Source organism: Staurois parvus, unplaced genomic scaffold (genome assembly GCF_062004578.1).
Source record: "Staurois parvus isolate SC_StPar_1 unplaced genomic scaffold, SC_StPar_1.0 ptg000327l, whole genome shotgun sequence".
Lineage (NCBI taxonomy): Eukaryota > Metazoa > Chordata > Amphibia > Anura > Ranidae > Staurois > Staurois parvus.
Window position 1 is genome coordinate 5,293,040 of NW_028318123.1, and position 19,061 is coordinate 5,312,100.

At 44.7% G+C, this 19,061-nt stretch overlaps 1 protein-coding gene across 1 annotated transcript in view; it reads right to left on the reverse strand.

Annotated features, from left to right (window-relative positions):
- MAP3K15 (mitogen-activated protein kinase kinase kinase 15) overlaps window positions 1-19,061 on the reverse strand; it is a 367,125-nt gene that overhangs the window by 153,394 nt on the left and 194,670 nt on the right. Inside the window, exon 7 of the mRNA XM_089683901.1 lies at window positions 4,095-4,265. Coding sequence (XP_089540027.1) covers window positions 4,095-4,265 — 171 coding nt within the window. The remainder of the gene's footprint in view (window positions 1-4,094; window positions 4,266-19,061) is intronic.

Here is a 19,061-nt window from a genome sequence, read left to right on the forward strand (position 1 = left end):
ACTGAAAAAGGGGCTGATGATGAGCCTGTCTGTTGATAGTTGAATACGCATCACATACTGTAATGCTAAAGCCCCGTACACATGATAAGAATATGGGGCGAATGATCGTCTGTCTTTATTTTTCTTGCATGCTAGTCTCATATCGAAAATGAAAAGGTTAATAAAGTCATGAAAATTCTCATAAGACAGGGTACAACTTTAGAAGTGATATTGTATGGTAATGTATTCTTTTGTTTCCAAGCATGCGCGGTCTTGGTTACTGTTTTCGAATGAATACTGTACTGATTAAATGAAAATTTGTTAGTTCCGGTACCATACGAGAACATTTTTCGAGCTTGTCACTTCATATAGTTTTGCATGAACTATTGTGACCGACGCTCGAAAGCTGTGTACTAACGATCGGAGTATCGGATGATCGCTCTGAAAGCGGTATTTTCTGTCCGATTTTCTCATCATGTGTACTTGGTTTTACTGCCAGGGAATATTTTATTTCATGTGTAATCTTTACTGATTTAAGTAATAGTAAAGATACAGACCATAAACAGCCGTCAATACATTCAGAAAGGATTATGAACAAAATATACTGTACATACGTACATACATACATATTTAAAAAAAAAATAGCATGGCTTCTAAAGTTTTACTATCTGTTAATGTAAGAGCAACAACACAGATTTATGTATTGGCCATTCCACTTGAGGTGTCTCATTGTTCCAAGGCAACCTGTGGATTGTACATTTGTAGATTGTAACAGTAGAGATTGTGAGACCAGTGTCATACAAGGTAGCTCCTTTTTTAGAGCAGTCAGCATTAAATTGGCCACAAGAGGACTTAAAACCATCAGCCAGACATAGAAAACATATGGGGAAATCAGGAAGAGGACACAGATAGATGGGAGAGAGATTCATTAGAAAGTTTATGGGGAACAACATAATAGGTGGGTGTAAGGGATCAGGGGAGAAAATATGCAGAGCAGTAAGGGAAGAAATAAGAGAAAGAGAGGAGTAAGTGTAGAAATAGGACAGGGAGCTGCACCCAAACTCCCCCTGACCAGGCATCGCCCAGGAGATGTGGGCTAGTTTTGAAGTAAATATTTTTATAAGTATGGGGTGAAGTCTGCAGAAATCCCTTTTAGATCAATTCACAGTAAAGGTATCCATTGTGTATTTCCCTGGAGAACATCTGATCCATTTCATATATGTAATAAATCTCACATGCCCACTCTGAAAGTGGGGGAGTATCTATTTTGCAAAGTGCCTGGCAATAGAAACATGAGCCTGTAAGCAGGTTGGGAACTGCTTAGTAAGTTAGCGGCTGGCCCAGACTAAGTGGAAGTAAGGGTTAAGCCATCTGTTCTTGGTTCCTGGGCTTTTGGGTCTCAGCAAGCCCACCTGTGATATATAAAGGGGGAAGGCTGTGTCCGGAGAGAGCCTTTTTCCTCCTGGATTCATGATAGAGGAGGGACTGCTGCGCTGCATAGTCCTCTCCAGATGCTGAAAATTCCGGAGAACCCCAGAAATGGACTTCATCTATATAGACGGTCATCTGTGAGGTATGCCTGAGCAGCAACTCTATAGTAGTTAATGTAGGGAAATTGAGGTTGTTCATATTGAACTGTACTGTCAAATTCTTCCAGTAAAAGGTATATTAACCGTTTGGAACCTGGTCTGAAGTTATTCAGTTATTCAAAGGGGTGCATGTGGGTTCTGGCGTATCTAAAGAACTAGGGTCTGTATAGCACAACGGGGTATGTAGTAACATCGTTACACAAGGGGATAACTAAGCAAAACAAGGAAAATTAATATCGTTTCTAAGAGTAACCAGGCATAAGTTCAAGACATGAAGTAACCAGTCGTAGGTGTGGTACCTGGTAAAGCGGGGGTCACTGTTTGGCTCCTTCCTCAGTGGTCCCTCTCCCTTATCAACCAGGAGAAGGCCCATGTTATGGAGATCCATGACCTGGTTACAGGGTACAGGAAGTAAGGAGTTAACATTGAGCATGCATGAGGTCCACGCTATGTGCTCAGCGGGTTCCCATTCTGTTACAGGAAATGAGGTAACAGAGTTAAGCTGGACTGATGGAGTGGGTGCAGGCTCAGTGCATCAATCCAAATGCAGCAGTTATAAAAGTTACAGTGTGTAGTGACATGAGGCACAACACTCAGAGAAACTCTGTACTTTTCTCTGCACACAGTGGAAGCCCATCTCTAATTTGAGGAATTGTCTTAATGACTTCATTCTCCGTCTGGTCCTGGGCATTGGTGAGCGTGCTCCGTGCATAATGGTACCCCATGTGCACAGGCGCTCTGCAACTCAGCACCACTAAATTTCATAGTAGACCTCTGGATCTTTCTTTAAGAGCAAGGGACTATGGAGAAAATAGTGAGGCAGTGAGGCAGTGATTCAGGGACACGCGGTCCAACATGTATCTAGAACAGAAGGGTCCATCCTGTGTAGGACTGTAGGGCAACGATACCAATACAAAACGTATAGTTACTGTATGTTCTTGTGCCCTTGAAGAGATGGACATTCTTGGAGGATTTTATTTCAAATGCCACTAATGCATGCAGCTGAATTTTATGTAGTAATCCCCCCGTAGAACTCAGACTGGGAAATGTAAAAGAACCAAACATATTTCCAGCAGGCACACTGGCTTCAAGAAACCAACTGACAAGAGAAGAGAGCCGAGGGATGACTTCATCAGCCTGCCCCAGTTCCTTCATTGACCAATCATAAAGGGGCAGGAGCATGATCACAGTGCTCTCTTCTCCCCTGAAGCAAGCCACTCTGGAGATTAAGTATATGCATCTTACTTCTACAGGGTAGTTAGTATAGGTATCAGAAGATGGGTGGACGCAGTTTTAAAGCTGAACTCCATCTTTTGGTACTCTTTACATAGTTTGTTTAGGCCACGAACTACATCATATTGCCAAAAGTATCGGGGCACCCCTCCAAATCATTGGATTCAGGTGTTCCAATCACCTCCATGACCACAGGTGCATAAAATCAAGCATCAAGGCATGCAGACTGCTTCTACAAACATTTGTGAAAGAATGGCTTGCTCTCAGGAGCTCAGTGAATTCAAGCATGGTAACGTGATAGGATGCCACCTGTGCAATAAGTCCATCTGTGAAAGTTTGGAGGTATTTTGCCATTGACTCTGCAGACAGTTGGTGACTTCTGTGCACTGTGTGCTTCAGCATGCGCTGACCCCGCTCTGTCATTTTGCGTTGCCTACCACTTCATGGGGTGAATCAACAGGGTAAATCCTGAAATGCATCACCTAGGGGAAGGAAAAGGACTGTACCTGGTACAACAGCCGACAGGTGGTGAACACACCAAGGCAGGCTGTGGAAACATCAACCACAGCCCAATTACTGTACAAGTGTTTCACTGCTTAATTTACATCTGAGTGCAACCTTTATGTTTATCTTTAAAAACTTTTCTCATTTAAAGCGGAGTTCCACCCAAAAGGCTTCACTGCCGGTTTCCCTTAGTCAAGATGGCGGCACCAGAACTTGACAGTCGATTGAAGAATCGGCTCCAGGTGAGGACACCCCTGGATTCCTGGACAGGTAAGTGCCCTAATATTAAAAGTCAGCAGCTACAGTATTTGTAGCTGCTGACTTTCAATTATTTTTTTTTTTGGGGGGGGGGGGGGGGGGGGACTTGTTTTATTGTATTATTGCGTCTTTTAATGTGTTTAAACCAGAATGAACTTGAAAGTCATGCTGATCTTCCTAATTTCATCATGTCCTAGCTATTAAACCTAATGCACTTTGTGCCTGTTGCCCTTTCATTTGTTTTTTTGGTACAGTTTGGTTATTCCCTACCATCTATGACACTAGCTGGGTCCATAAGCAAATTCAAACTATCCATCACAGATCATTTACCCTATTGATTGATTTTATACAGTAAGTGAAATTGAAAAAGAAAGTCCTAAGTGATGGAAGCACATTTGGATATCCGTATTTATATAGTTATTAACATGTCAGTAGACGTTTTTTAGTGTACAGCTTTTAGTGATGCATTACTCTCCACTATTTGCACAAACACAATCATTTTAAACAGAATGCCAAAGATAAACTACTTACCATTCTATGGCACTGTCTCGGCTCTTTGTATCTTTACAGTCAGAATCCAGGAACATGTCCTTGTAAATCCGTCCACACAAGCAGAACATGTCAGGTGCTGGATGATCACAGGTCTGTAGCACTTGAAGCATCACGTGAAGAGCTTTTTCCCGATCTCCTGTGTTATTCCTTCTGTAAGCACAATAAAATGGAATGTTACAAGAAATGTAAGTGTATGTATAGCCAAAACCAGGGCTTTTTTTTCTCAGGGAATAGCTGCAGGTACTCCCCCCTTTCGAATAACCCATTGTCTCCATCCCCTACCCATCTTCCAGCAAGATCCTTTGCAGCCAGCAATACAAGACCCCCAAGCAACAATAGACCCCCCCTCCCCAGCAACAATAGTTCTCCACCATCAACAATAGATCCTCCAGCCATAACAGACCCCTTTCAGCAACACTAGATCGCCCTAGCAACAATAGACCCCCAGTAACAATAGATCCTATCAGACAACAATAAATGCCACCCATCAACAAGAGATCCACCCAGCAGCAATTGCCCCCCTCAAACCCCCCCCAGCAACACTAAATCCCCTATGTAACTGTCCTGCCTTCTCTGCAGTTATGAAAGGGTTACAGAGGGTAACAGGCAGTATAACCTTTGATGTCCACACAGTAAAGAGTCGATGATTGATAACCGATGATCTTTTACTGATAACATGTGATCATAGTACATGAAATGTGAATGAATGTAAATGCGCGGTAAAACTGGAATACAAACAGAATAAACAGACATGAGTACATATCTAACTACCTAGCAATATGCACAACATTCCTCAGTACATAGGAGGGGTACTTACAGACTTTGGGGGTCTAATCAAGCCCATATATGAAGAGAGAACAGCATCCCACATCTTCTTGCATAGTAGAATCTCTTCAGTCTGAAGAGATGAGGTGACTTCCTCCCAAGTTAGCAGACAGGACGTCCCTAGCCTTAAAGGGGATAGACACTGCTGAATGCTAAAGAATGCCTTGTGTAATACAAGGCAGCACACTCCCCACCTGGCATAATACCACTATTAAACTCCTGGAAGGAGTAAAACGACTTCCGTGATGGGTCTAAGGTACACCTTAGGGGTGCCCTGTTTTACTACTCTGACCTCTACTTTCCTGACTCTGCTATCACTACTAACATCAGTCCCCACAATGAGTCCAATTGGCCACTCGTTCCTGTGGGCCTGAGAGTCTTTTAGTAGAACAACATCTCCAACTTGTAAGTTGGGCTTGTCGGCTTGCCATTTGTTGCGTGGTTGAAGGGTCATCAGGTACTCCTGTCTCCATCTCTTCCAGAAGATATCGGCAAGGCTTTGAACTTGTTTCCATTGCTTGGTGTACAAGTCTTTAAGATCAAAGTCCCCGTTGGGAGCTGTCACCATCTCCATCTTCTGGGTCAGCAACGTTGCCGGTGGCAAGACGGTTGGCATCTCTGGGTCAGTAGACACTGGGACCAAAGGTCTGGCGTTCATGATAGCCATGACTTCAGCCATCAGCGTGGTTAAGACTTCGTGTGTGAGACGAGTAGATCCAATCTTTAGAAGCATTGCATCTAGAATGCGGCAAGCTACTCCAATCATCCTCTCCCAAGCTCCTCCTATATGTGAGGCATGAGGAGGATTGAAGATCCAAGTGCATCTTTGATTTTGAAGATAGTTACTTGTCTCTGAGTCTGTTGCAAAGATCTTCAATTCCTTGCAGGCTCCAATAAAGTTTGTGCCACAATCAGAACGAATCTGTTTTGCTGGTACTCGAATGGAGAAAAATCTTCTCAAGGCATTGATGAAGCTTGAGGTAGATAGAGACTCAATTACCTCAATGTGAACTGCTCTGGTACTCATACACGAGAAAAGAACAGCCCAGCGTTTGCTCTCTGCACTGCCTCCTCTGGTCTTGCGAGAAGAAATGTTCCAAGGACCAAAAACGTCTAGGCCTACATTTGTGAATGGAGGATCTGAAGCCAGCCTGTCTGGAGGTAAGTCTGACATCTTCTGGATTTCAAGTTTTCCTCTGATTTTCTTGCAAGTTACACATTTGTTAATCACACTGGAGACTAGTCTTTTACCTCCTAGGATCCACAATCCAGCTGAGCGGACTGCTCCTTCAGTGAGGTGGCGACCTTGATGTGCAACTTGCTCGTGGTGATGTCTTGTCAGAAGAACGGCAACGTGATGATTCTTGGGTATGACAAAGGGATGTTTTTCTAGAATAGTCATATCAGCTGTGGGTAGACGACCTCCAAGTCTCATCACTCCATCTTCATCAAGGACAGGGTTCAACTTTTTGAGCGGGCTGTGTTTAGAAAGTTCTTCTTTCTTGAGAAGACATTGAATTTCTTCCTTAAAGGCTTCCTGCTGAACACATCTGATAATGGTGACATTGGCTCGCTCAAGATAGTCATTGTTACCCTGGTCAACACTGGCTGTTTTGCTGAAGGATCTGGCCAAGCAGATGAGTTTCCCTATGGCACGGATGAGTGACTTCCAGCTGGAAAACCTTTCGAACCTACATGAGCCAAGACCTTCTCTGGTGGTTAGAGTCTTGTAAACTGCAACTAGAGGTCTTACCTCTTTGTCTTGGTCTGGTTCTACAAGCTGAAAAGTTCCTTTCTGATCAGTCTCTTCAGTTTCTGGTCCAGTCAAGAAGGATGGACCTGTGAACCAGTTAGTCTGTTTGAGGATAGCAACTGATACCAGTCTAGTCCCATGGTCAGCAGGGTTCTTGTCTGTACTGATGTGATGCCACTGTTCTGGACTTGTACACTTTCTGATACGTGTTACTCTGTTTGACACGTATGTATAGAATCTTCTTGAAGCGTTGTGGATATAACCTAAAACAATCTTGCTGTCTGTGTAAAAGTTCACTGCATGGATCTCGATGTCCAGTTCTGCAATGAGTAAGTCTGCTATCTCCACAGCTAGGACAGCAGCACAAAGTTCTAAGCGTGGGACCATGTGAGCAGGTCTTGGAGCCAGTTTAGACTTTCCCAAGATGAATCCTGCATGGCTTTGTCCCTGAGTGTCTATGACTCTAAGGTAGGCTACAGCTGCTATAGCCACGGTGGATGCATCTGAAAACACGTGTATCTCTCTTCGTTTTGTAACAGACAAAGAAACAGAGATGTATGGTCTTTGGATGCTAAATCGCTCAAGCTCCAGCAAAGAGTCTTTCCACAACTTCCACTGCATTTCTTTCTTTTCAGGTAGAGGTGTGTCCCAATCACTTTGTTCTAGCTCAGTTGTAATCTCTCTCAAAAGAGCTTTGCCTTGCATGGTGATGGGTGCTACGAACCCCAAGGGATCGTAAAGACTGTTGACCGTAGACAAGACACCTCGCTTTGTGAAAGGCTTCTCTTCCCTGGATACTCGGAAGGTGAAGCTGTCAGTTTTCAAGTCCCAACTAAGCCCTAAGCTTCTTTGAAAGAGTGGTGAATCTGTACCTAGATATAGGTCTTTGAGGTCTTTCGCACGGTCTTCTGCTGGGAATGCTTCCATTACTTTGCTGTTGTTGGAAGCCACTTTGTGCAGTCTTATGTTAGAGTCTGCTAGCAAGTCTCTAGTGCTTTTCAAAATGTCAATGGCTTCTCCACTACTGGAGAAGGAAGCAAGTCCATCATCTACATAAAAGTTTTTCATAACAAATTGTTTGGCTTCAGGGTTGTGTCTGTCACCTTGCTGCGCTGCTCGTCTCAAGTTGTAGATAGCGACAGCTGGTGAGGGACTGTTCCCAAACACATGTACTTTCATCCTATACTCTATGATACCTTTGTTGAGGTCGTTGTCTTCATACCATAGAAACCTCAGGTAGTCTCTGTGGTCTTCACGGACAAGGAAACAGTAGAACATCTGCTGTACATCTGCTGTTACTGCAACAAGTTCTCTTCGGAATCTGATAAGGACTCCAAGAAGTGTGTTGTTCAGGTCTGGTCCGCTGAGAAGTACATCATTAAGGGAAATACCTTCATGCTTTGCACTGGAATCAAATACTACACGTATCTGACCTGGTTTTTGAGGATGGTACACTCCGAATATTGGCAAGTACCAGCGTTCTTGTTTTTCATGCAGTGCTGGTGCTTTTTCAGCTTGATCATTGTCAAAGGTCTTCCGCATGAATTCTTGGAAATGTTCTTTCATGTCTGGCTTTCTTTCAAGAGTGCGCTGCAATAGCGCAAGGCGTTTCTCTGCTTGTACTCTGTTGTTGGGAAGACGATGTCGTGGTGTACGGAATGGTAGTGGGGCTACCCAACTGCCTACTTTGTCTTTGAAGACTTCTCTGTCCATGATCTCAAGGAAAAGGTTATCTTCAACAGATGGTGCTAGTTTGTCATCATCTTGAGTTCTCTCAAACACTTTGTGGCCTTGCTGATCTGAATCTTCAGCTGAGGCTGTATCTTCCAGGAACCTCTGGATGTTCTGGAGATGTGTTGGGTTAGATAGTTTCTCTTTAATCTGCATGCTGTTGTTACATGGGCAAAGACATGATGTGCGACCGTTCTGCAGCAGATTTGTTCTGTAGACATTCACCTTTGCGGGTTTGTGAAGTCCGTCCAGACATACATTTCCAACGATAACCCATCCAAGATCAAGACGTTGAGCAAATGGTGCATTGTGCGGCCCATTGTATTGTTCTCTGACCTTGTGCACTCTCAGTATGTCTCTTCCTAGTAGAAGGACGATTGCAGCATCTGGGTTGAGTGTTGGGATCTTATCTGCTATTCGCATGAGATGAGGGTAGGGACGTGCCACTTCAGGTGTGGGAATCTCTGACCTGCCATCTGGTATCATGTCACATTCTATGAGGGTAGGAAGAGTCAGCTGCGTCTTGCCATCTAATGACTCGATGGTGTAGTTGTTTGCTCTTCTCCCTGATGTCTCTATAACTCCAGAACATGTCTTCAAGGTGTATGGAGTTGAACTTCCTTTGTCACCGAAGAGGTCGAAGAACTCTGTCTTTGCTAGAGACCTGTTGCTTTGTTCGTCTAGGACTGTATACATCTTCACTGCCTTTTCTCTGAGACCGTTGGGATACACTTTGACTAAGCATATCTTGGAGCATGATCTAGAGAGTCCTGGTTCTGTACAGATCTCAGTGCACTTTGAAGTTATCGCTGGTGTTGCACTTTCTTTTTGCTCCCCACCATGATCTTCTTGAGTTGCTGGAACTTCTGATCTCCATGGTGGTGGTCCTGGGTGCAGTGCTGACAGATGTCGGTCATTGTTGTATTCTGTGCACCGTATTTCTCTCTTACAGTCTTTTGCAAGATGTTGCATTGAGGCGCAGCATCTGAAACAAATGTGATTGTCTTTAAGGTAAGCCTTGTGCTCCTCTAATGTCTTACTTCTGAAACTGCGACAGTTTCTTAGTGGATGAGGCTTGTTGTGTATTGGGCACTGTTTGTCTGGATCATCAACTTCCTTGCTTGTGTTGTCTTCCTGATTGGCTACAGCCTCAGGCGGGACTTCTGTCTTCCGCACAGACACTGTTGCTCTGCGTTCTTTGTAGTGTACTGGCGGCTGCTTCTCTGTCCTTGGGGAGCTTGCAACTCTCTTGTTCAGGAAGGCGAAGCTTGGGTCATTGCGTGTCTTAGCTTGGTCTACAACGAATTCAGCGAGGAAGACAAACGGTGGAAATGCAACTCGATAGTCTTTCTTGTATCTGGATGCTTGAGAGACCCACCTTTCTTGCAGGTTGAAAGGGAGCTTCTCGATTATGGGCTCTACTCCACGTGCTGTGTCTAAGTATAAGAGACCTGGCAGAGTTCCACTAGTCTTTGCTGCTTCTATCTCTAGAAGTAGGTCTCCAAGCTCTCTCAGCTTCTGATTGTCTTTGTTTGTCATTTTTGGGCAAGTTTCAATTTTCTTTAAAAGTGCTTCTTCTATTACTTCAGGTGACCCATAGCAGTCTTCCATTCTCTGCCAGACCATCGCAAGTCCTGCTGTTGCATCATGGACATGCACTGACCTGATTCTTTTGGCCTGCTCTGAGGACTCTGGTCCTAGGTATTTGGCGAGTAGATCGAGCTTCTCTCTGTCTGTCAGCTCTAAGTTTTGGGTGCTGCTTAGGAAGGATGACCTCCAGGCCCAGTAGTTTTCAGGACGATCGTCGAACTTCAAGAGACCAGTGCTCACCATCTCACGGCGCATCAGGTATTTCGACACGTCTGTAACCCTTGCTGTGTCAGGTGCGTTTGTTCTGGGTACAAACGCGGGACTACTGGCTGATAGTGACTGATGGGTTCGTTGAGGTATTTGACTAAGTCTATTTTGGTAAGATGGTTGCTCTCCTCTGTTGTAGTCTAGATCAGGTTTTGCACGAGGAGAGGTTATATCGCCATCTACTTGGTTTCTTAGCGTGTTGGCGGTTTGGTATCTGAGCCCGTGATTGGTTGACTTATCACGTGGCGGTTCAGGTTCAGTCTTGTAGTGATGCGTAACATCTTCTGCTGCTCTTCATCTAGGTAGCCTTGCTCTTTCATAAGCTCTGCTTCCTGTATGGCATAGGAGGCCATGGCGCATGCGGCCTCGGCCTTGGCTTGTGCCCTGGCGGCGATAGCGCTGACTGAAGACAAGTTTGTGACGCTAGAATGTCTGGAACTTGTATGCTTACTCCTGGCTGCCCCAGCACTGACTGACGATAGGTCTGTGACGTTTGAATGCCTGGAACTTGAACGCTTAGATCTGGCGGTTTCTGCTTTGGATGACGACAGATCCGATTTGTTATAAGTTCTCGCTGCATTGTGACCTAGTTTACAGCGTACTGTGCATATTTTCTTCCTGTTTGCACGAGATTTTAGGAAGGGTTAATTTAGTGATATCTTTCATATCCTTCATAAAGCGGAGTTAGTTTCACTTTGCTATGCCTTAGACTGGCTGTGCTGTGGGGATTTCACACACACGTGCTGCTGTATTAACAGTTAAGAGTCTTTTCTGTGTTGTGGGGCTTGCTGTAGATTTTTCACACAATGTGCTCTGAAGTAACCGTGTAAGTCTTTTTACTGTCCTGCCTTCTCTGCAGTTATGAAAGGGTTACAGAGGGTAACAGGCAGTATAACCTTTGATGTCCACACAGTAAAGAGTCGATGATTGATAACCGATGATCTTTTACTGATAACATGTGATCATAGTACATGAAATGTGAATGAATGTAAATGCGCGGTAAAACTGGAATACAAACAGAATAAACAGACATGAGTACATATCTAACTACCTAGCAATATGCACAACATTCCTCAGTACATAGGAGGGGTACTTACAGACTCTGGGGGTCTAATTAAGCCCATATATGAAGAGAGAACAGCATCCCACATCTACTTGCATAGTAGAATTTCTTCAGTCTGAAGAGATGAGGTCACTTCCTCCCAAGTTAGCAGACAGGACGTCCCTAGCCTTAAAGGGGACAGACACTGCTGAATGCTAAAGAATGCCTTGTGTAATACAAGGCAGCACAGTAACAATACAGAAGATCTCCCAGCATCCAGCATCACTAGACTCTCCACCAGCCAGCTACAATAGACCGCTCTTTCAACAGTAGATCTATCCCAGCATATATTGAGTCTATAGCAACATAAGATCCCTCCAGAAAAAACAGATTCCCCACCAGCAACAATAGACCACTCCAGCAACTACTGATCCCCGTTACAATAGATCTGCCAGCATCAATAGACCTTCCAGCACCCCATTTAGTGCTGGAGGTGCTGGAACTGCGTTCCTCCACATTCCCGCTGAAAAAAAGTCCCGGTTATAACATTTTCTTAGTTTTAGATAGAGTAGGAAGGGTTAAAATCACTATCACATTATTTTTTGCTCTGTGTCTAGCTGAGGAGATGTACATTCACTTGCTGTTGTAAATGAAAAAATGAATGAGATGAAATCCCTCCAAAGGTAATGGAATTCCAAATCTTAGAGATGTCCCAACTGAAAAATGTTTACTCACCTACTGCTCTAAGGATAACTCAGAATTTTTGATTCCACTTCACTTTCACTGTCTCTGTGACAATGAGTGAATATCCACAGTGGGGAAACAGACAATTATAAACTGACCAAGGGTCAAACCCGTCCCTATTTTATCTAAAATAGAACATACCTTTACACACTCTTTTAGTGAAGAACTGTGTACATTCAAGCAGCTAAAAAATATTTTTAAACCATGTTGCTGTTACAGTCCTTGAAATATAACAGTCTCTGTCAATAGGAAACCCTTTGAGGCATTTTCTGACACTTCCAAATTAGGGTATTACGCCTACAATTTTTGCATTTTATTGACATTTCTATAGCAGATTAAAGGATAAGTTCACCTTTTGCACAAAAATAATAAATGCACATTTTTTTTCAGGTAAAAGAGTGTGCATTTGTTAGTTTTGTCTGCAGGATCCTGTAAAGCATTTCACCAGTGATCAGCAGATTTGACAGTATATCTGCTTGCATGTACGGGAAGTACAGGTGTAAGGGAACTCCCGGGAGACGGCTGGTGAATATACGTGCGTATGTGCACAGAAATGTACGATCACACACAGAGCACGCGCACACACACGGTGAAGACTGGCGCCAGACAGACTATTTAAGAGGTGCCTCTGCCTGTGCTGAGTGCTGACTGGTCTTCAGCTGTTCCCAGTTTCCTGCTCGTTCCTGTGTGATTTCCTTGTTGCTGACCCGGCTTGTTCCTGACCCGACTCTGATTCCTCTCCTGCTTGATACTGGTTCCTGACTTCGGCTCCGCTCCTGACTTTGGCTTGCTTATGATTTGGTACCTCGCTGTCTGCCTGTTGATGACCCTGGCTATTCCTTTGACACTGCTCCTGTCTCCTATCCCTGCTTCCTGCCTTGCTCAGGTGCACACCTGGCGATCTACCATACCAGCTCTGCATATTACTACTGTGCCTGAATAGGAGGTTCATCAGTCTTCCAAAGTCTCCAACTGCAAGAGCTGCAAACAACATCTGCTGGCGCTCTTGTCCCCCTGGTCCCTAGACACCCTCTGTTCCACTTCCAGTGGGGTCAGGGCTAGTGACACAAGTGAGGCAGACCTTGTCAATTCAGTCTCCTATCAGGTATGTGACAACGGGCAAGCAGATATACTGAAAGGAAGATTCAATGAACTACATGAAGATTCAATGAACTACACGGACACTACACAGTTCATTGAAAACTACAAGCCAACAGGCGCTAAGGCTTTTGGGACTTGCAATTCATTTATTCACAAAACTCTGTGAATGAACTACGTGGCCTGGGGGCGGAGCCCCAGTGTTTTCAAATCTGACAGATAGTACGGGAATCTTCTCCCTGTACTTCTGTCAGAGGGAGGGGGGGGGGGGGAGCGGATGGCAGCTGCAGCATTGAGAACATGTTACATGTTCCACCCTAAAAAAGAAAATATTTGGTAGCAAGGAAATTTCACGAATGGACTTATTGCACAGGTGGCAACTTATCACAGGTCAACTGTTAGTTGTATTATAACAAAGTGGAAGCAACTGGGAACAAAAGCAACTCAGCCACGAAGAGGTAGGCCACATAAAATGAGAGAGCGAGGTCAGCGCATGCTGAAGCGCACAGTGCGCAGATGTTGCCAACTGTCTGCAAAGTCAATAGCTGAAGATTCCAAACTTTGTGTGGCCTTCAGATTAGCACAGGAACAGTGCGTAGAGAGCTTCATGTAATGGGTTTCATGGCTGAGCAGCTGCATCCAAGCCATACATCATTAAGTGCAATACAAAGCATTGGATGCAGTGGTGTAAAGCATGATGCCACTGGACTCTAGAGCAGTGGAGACGTGTTCTCTGGAGTGATGAATCACGCTTCTGTGTCTGGCAATCTGATGGACGTGTCTGGGTTTGGTGGTTGCCAGGAAAACGGTACTTGCCTGACTGCATTTTGCCAAGTGTAAAATTTGATGGAGGGGGGATTATGGTATGGGAGGAACTTGACTGGCCTCACCTGATCCCAATAGAACACCTTTGGGATGAATTAGATTGGAGACTGCGAGCCAGGCCTTCTTGTCCGACATCAGTGTCTGACCTCACAAATGTGTTTCTGGAAGAATGGTCAAACATTCCCATAGACACACTCAAACTTTGTGGACTGCCTTCCCAGAAGAGTTGAAGCTGTTATAGCTGGAAAGGGTGGGCCAACTCAATATTAAACCCTACGGAATAAGACAGACTGGGATGCCATTAAAGTTCATGTGTGTGTAAAGGCAGTCATCCCAATACTTTTAGCAATATAGTGTATATATACAGAACGTCACGGAAGTGAGTACACCCCTCACAATTTTGTAAATATTTTATTATATCTTTTCATGTCGCAACAATGAAGAAATGACACTTTGCTACAATGTAAAGTAGTGAGTGTACAGCTTGTATAACAGTGTAAATTTGCTGTCCCCTCAAAATAACTCAACACACAGCCATTAATGTCTAAACCGCTGGCAACAAAAGTGAGTACCACCCCTAAGTGAAAATTTTCAAATTGGGCCCAAAGTGTCAATATTTTGTGTGGCCATCGTTATTTTCCAGCACTGCCTTAACCCTCATGGGCATGGAGTTCACCAGAGCTTCACAGGTTGCCACTGGAGTCCTCTTGCACTCCTTCATGATGACATCATGGAGCTGGTGGATGTTAGAGACCTTGCGATCCTCCACCTTCCGTTTGAGGATGCCCCACAGATGCTCAATAGGCTTTAGGTCTGGAGACATGCTTAGCCTGTCCATCAGCTTCACCCTCAGCTTCTTTAGCAAGGAAGTGGTCGTCTTGGAGGTGTGTTTGGGGTCTTGATCATGTTGGAATACCGCCCTGTGGCCCAGTCTCTGGTGGCAGGGGATCATGCTCTGCTTCAGTATGTTACAGTACATGTTGGCATTTATGGTTCCCTAAATGAACTGTAGCTCCCTATTGCTGGCAGCACTCATGCAGCCCTAGACCATGACACTCCCCCCACCATGCTTGACTGTGGACAAGACACACTTGTCTTTGTACTCCTCACCTGGTTGCCGCCACACACACTTGACACCATCTGAAGCAAATAAGTTTATCTTTGTCTCATCAGACCACAGGACATGGTTCCAGTAATCCATGCCCTTAGTCTGCTTGTCTTTAGCAAACTGTTAGCGGGCTTTCTTGTGCATCATCTTTAGAAGAGGCTTCCTTCTGGGACAACAGCCACGCAGATCAATTTGATGCAGTGTGCGGAGTATGGTCTCAGCACTGACAGGCTGACCCCCCACCCCTTAAACCTCTGCAGCAATACTGGCAGCACTCATACGTCTATTTCTCAAAGACAACTTCTGGATACGATGCACTCAACTTCTTTGGAAGACCATGGCGAGGCCTGTTGAGTGGAACCAGTCCTGTTAAACCGCTGTATGGTCTTGGCCACCGTGCTGCAGCTCAGTTTCAGGGTCTTGGCAATCTTCTTATAGCCTAGGCCATCTTTAAGTAGAGCAACAATTCCTTTTTTTTAGATCCTCAGAGAGTTCTTTGCCATGAGGTGCAATATTGAACTTCCAATGACCAATATAAGAGAGTGAGAGCGATAACACAAAATTTAACACACCTGCTCCCCATTCACACCTGAGACCTTGTAACAATAACGAGTCACTTGACACCGGGGAGGGAAAATGGCTAATTCGATCCAATTTGGACATTTTCACTTAGGAGTGTACTCACTTTTGTTGTCTCGGTTTAGACATTAATGGCTGTGTGTTGAGTTATTTTGAGGGGATAGTAAATTTACAGTTATACAAGCTGTACACTCACTACTTTACATTGTAGCAAAGTGTAATTTCTTCACTGTTGTCACCTTCTGTGAGATACTGTGTATATGTGTGTGTGTGTGTATGTGTATATATATATATATATATATATATATATATGAAATGATCAGTCTAAAAATCGAATGGTAGGTGTATTGTAACACTGAGAGACAGAATAGCAACAAAAAATTCAAAAGAAATGCATGTCTAACAAATTATGCACTCATTTGCATGTTCATGAGGGGAAAAAGTATTTGATCCCCTTCACAAATCCCTTGTTGGCAATCACAGAGGTCAGACATTTCCTGTAGTTGGCCACCAGGTTTGCAAACATTTCAGGAGGGATTTTGGCCCTGGCTGAGGGAAGAAGGTTCTCACCCAAGATTTGACAGTACATTGCTCTGTCCATCGTCTTTTTGATGCGGTGCAGTTTTCCTGTCCCCTTAGCAGAAAAACACTCCCAAAGCAGAATGTTTCCACCACCATGTTTGACAGTTGGGGTGGTGTTCTTGGGGTCATAGGCAGCATTCCTCCTCCTTCAAACATAGCGAGTTGAGTTGATGCCAAAGAGCTCGGTTTTGGTCTCATCTAACTACAACACTTTCAACCAGTCCTCCTCTGCATCATTCAGATGTTCAGTGGCAAACTTCAGACAGGCCTGGACATGTGCTTTCTTGAGCAGAGGGACCTTGCAGGCATTGCAGGATTTCAATCCTTGTCGGCGTAGTGTGTTACCAATTGTTTTCTTGGTGACTGTGGTCCCAGCTGCCTGGAGATCATTGACAAGATCCTCACGTGTAGTTCTGGGATGATTCCTTACTGTTCTCATGATCATTGACACTCCACGAGGTGAGATCTTGCATAGTGCACCAGACCTAGGGAGACTGACAGTTGTTGAATGATTGCACCAACTGTTGTCACCTTCTCACCAAGCTGCTTGCCGATAGTTTGGTAGCCCAGTCCAGCCTTGTGTAGGTCTACAATCTTGTCTTTGACATCCTTGGACAGCTCTTTGGTCTTTGCCATGGTGGAGAGTTTGGAATCTGATTGTTCCTGTGGACAGGTGTCATTTATACAGGTAACAAAATGAGATTAGCAGCATTCCCTTTAAGAGACTGCTCCTAATCTCAGCTTGTTACCTGTATAAAAGACACCTGGTAGCCAGAAATCCTGCTGAATGATAGGGAATCAAAAACTTATTTCCATCATGAACATGCAAATCAGTGCATCATTTGTTAGACATGCATTTCTTTTGATTTTTTTGTTGCTATTCTGTCTCTCAGTGTTACAATGCACCTACCATTCGATTTTTAGACTGATCATTTCATTGTGAGTGGGCACACATTCAAAATGAGCAGGGGATCAAATTCGTATTTCCTTCACTGTATACACACAGCGGCATATCTACCGCGAGCCAAACAAGGCATTTGCTAAGGGTGGCAATTTTTAGGGGGGCGGCACAGCCCCCCGGAAGAAGACACCTGTTGAGCAGTGGTGTACTGAGCCATGCAGAGCCACCATCTGAGGGGTACCATCGGTACTCCTGTAGGTGGCCGGACAGAAGAGGATCTGTGTGGTGGGGGTGAGCAGTTGCAGAACGATGCTCGTGCATCTCTCCTTCCAGCAGCTGTAAGCTGGTTTGAGGTTTCTCCCCCTCTCCCTCCCTCTGGCTTTCTGCTGCTAAAGGGAGAGACAGACTTGGCCGGATCGAGGGGGTGCCCTGGTGTTCCTGAGTGGCCACTGAGCTCCTTCCTCCGCCCGCACTCAGAGCTGGGATGAGGGGACAGCCTGGAGCAGGGAGAGAAGAAGAGTCAGAGATAAAACAGTCCAGAGGAGGTGAGCTGTGTTGTGTTCTCTGGGCTCTCCCTCCTGTCATCCATCCAGCACATGAGACACTGATAGATCGCATGGGACTGCACACACACACAGTATGATTACCACCCCCTACCCACATTTCCTACTGCCTGGAGATCAGCAGCCCTTGGAGGAGGTAGGGATTGTAATTATACTGTGTGTGTGTGTGTGTGTGTGTGTGTGTGTAGTCCCATACAATCTCATGTGCTGGATGGATGACAGGATGGACAGCCCAGAGAACACAACACAGCTCACCACCTCCTGGCTCTTTCCTCTCCAGTTTTTCTAGGAAGTGTAATTTAGATTTTCGGAAGTGGGGTGGTATTTGCTAGGAGTATTATGGGGGAATATGTGCTAGTAGGGGAGGGAGAGGGAAAAGAGAGAAGGGAGGGAGGGAGAGAAAGAGGGGGGAGAGAGGGAGGAGAGAGAGAGGGATAGAGAGGGGGAGAGAGGGAGGAGAGAGGGGGGGGAAGAGAGAGAGGGGAGGGAGAAGAGAGAGGGGGAGGAAGAAGAGAGGAGAGAGAGGTGGGGGAGAAGAGAGAGAGGAGAGGGGGGAGAGAGAGAAGAGAGGGGGGAGGAGAGAGAGAAGAGAAGAAAGAGAGGGAGGGAGGGAGAAGACAGAGAGAGAGAGAGAGAGGGAGAAGAGAGAGGAAAAAGAGCGAGAGGGGGGAGAGAGAGGAGAGGGAGAGATGGAAGAGAGAAGGAAGAGAAAGAGAGAGAGAAAAGAGTGAGGGAAGAGAAAGAGAGAGGGAAAAGAGAGAAAAGAGAGATAGAGAAGAGAGAAAAGAGAGAAAGAAGAGAGATAAGAGAGAGAGAATCATATATACACACACTCATTGAACACTCTTGCCCTTTCATGGGGGGGGGGGGGCGACAATTTTTGTGCCTGGGGCAACACAAAACCTAAATACACCATTGTATATATACACATACACACAAACAAACCTAATGTGTACCCTTGATCCTAAAACTTAGTAACATTCTTAACCATCTACAAATAAACCTTAAAGGATAATTCTGCTTTTGCATAATTTCAAATTCATGTTTATACAAGAATTCTCTTAGCCCCTTTGCTAGCCCACAAAATACAATAAACTATCTGGACTGCTGCACTACAGGAATTGCTTAGGAAACCTAAACATGTAAACCTGTAGACTCCCTTAGGGCTTCATCTTCAATTTTGTATGGTGGGTACCTTTAATTTGTGGGTAATCTGTGGCCCAGAATTGCTGAAAGTGCTTAAAAAGATTTTTTAACAGAGCAAACCAAAAGCTGTTACACAAATGATTGCAAAATAGCTTGTTTCTAAATTTTTTCCTTAAAGCCTAACTCTGTCTG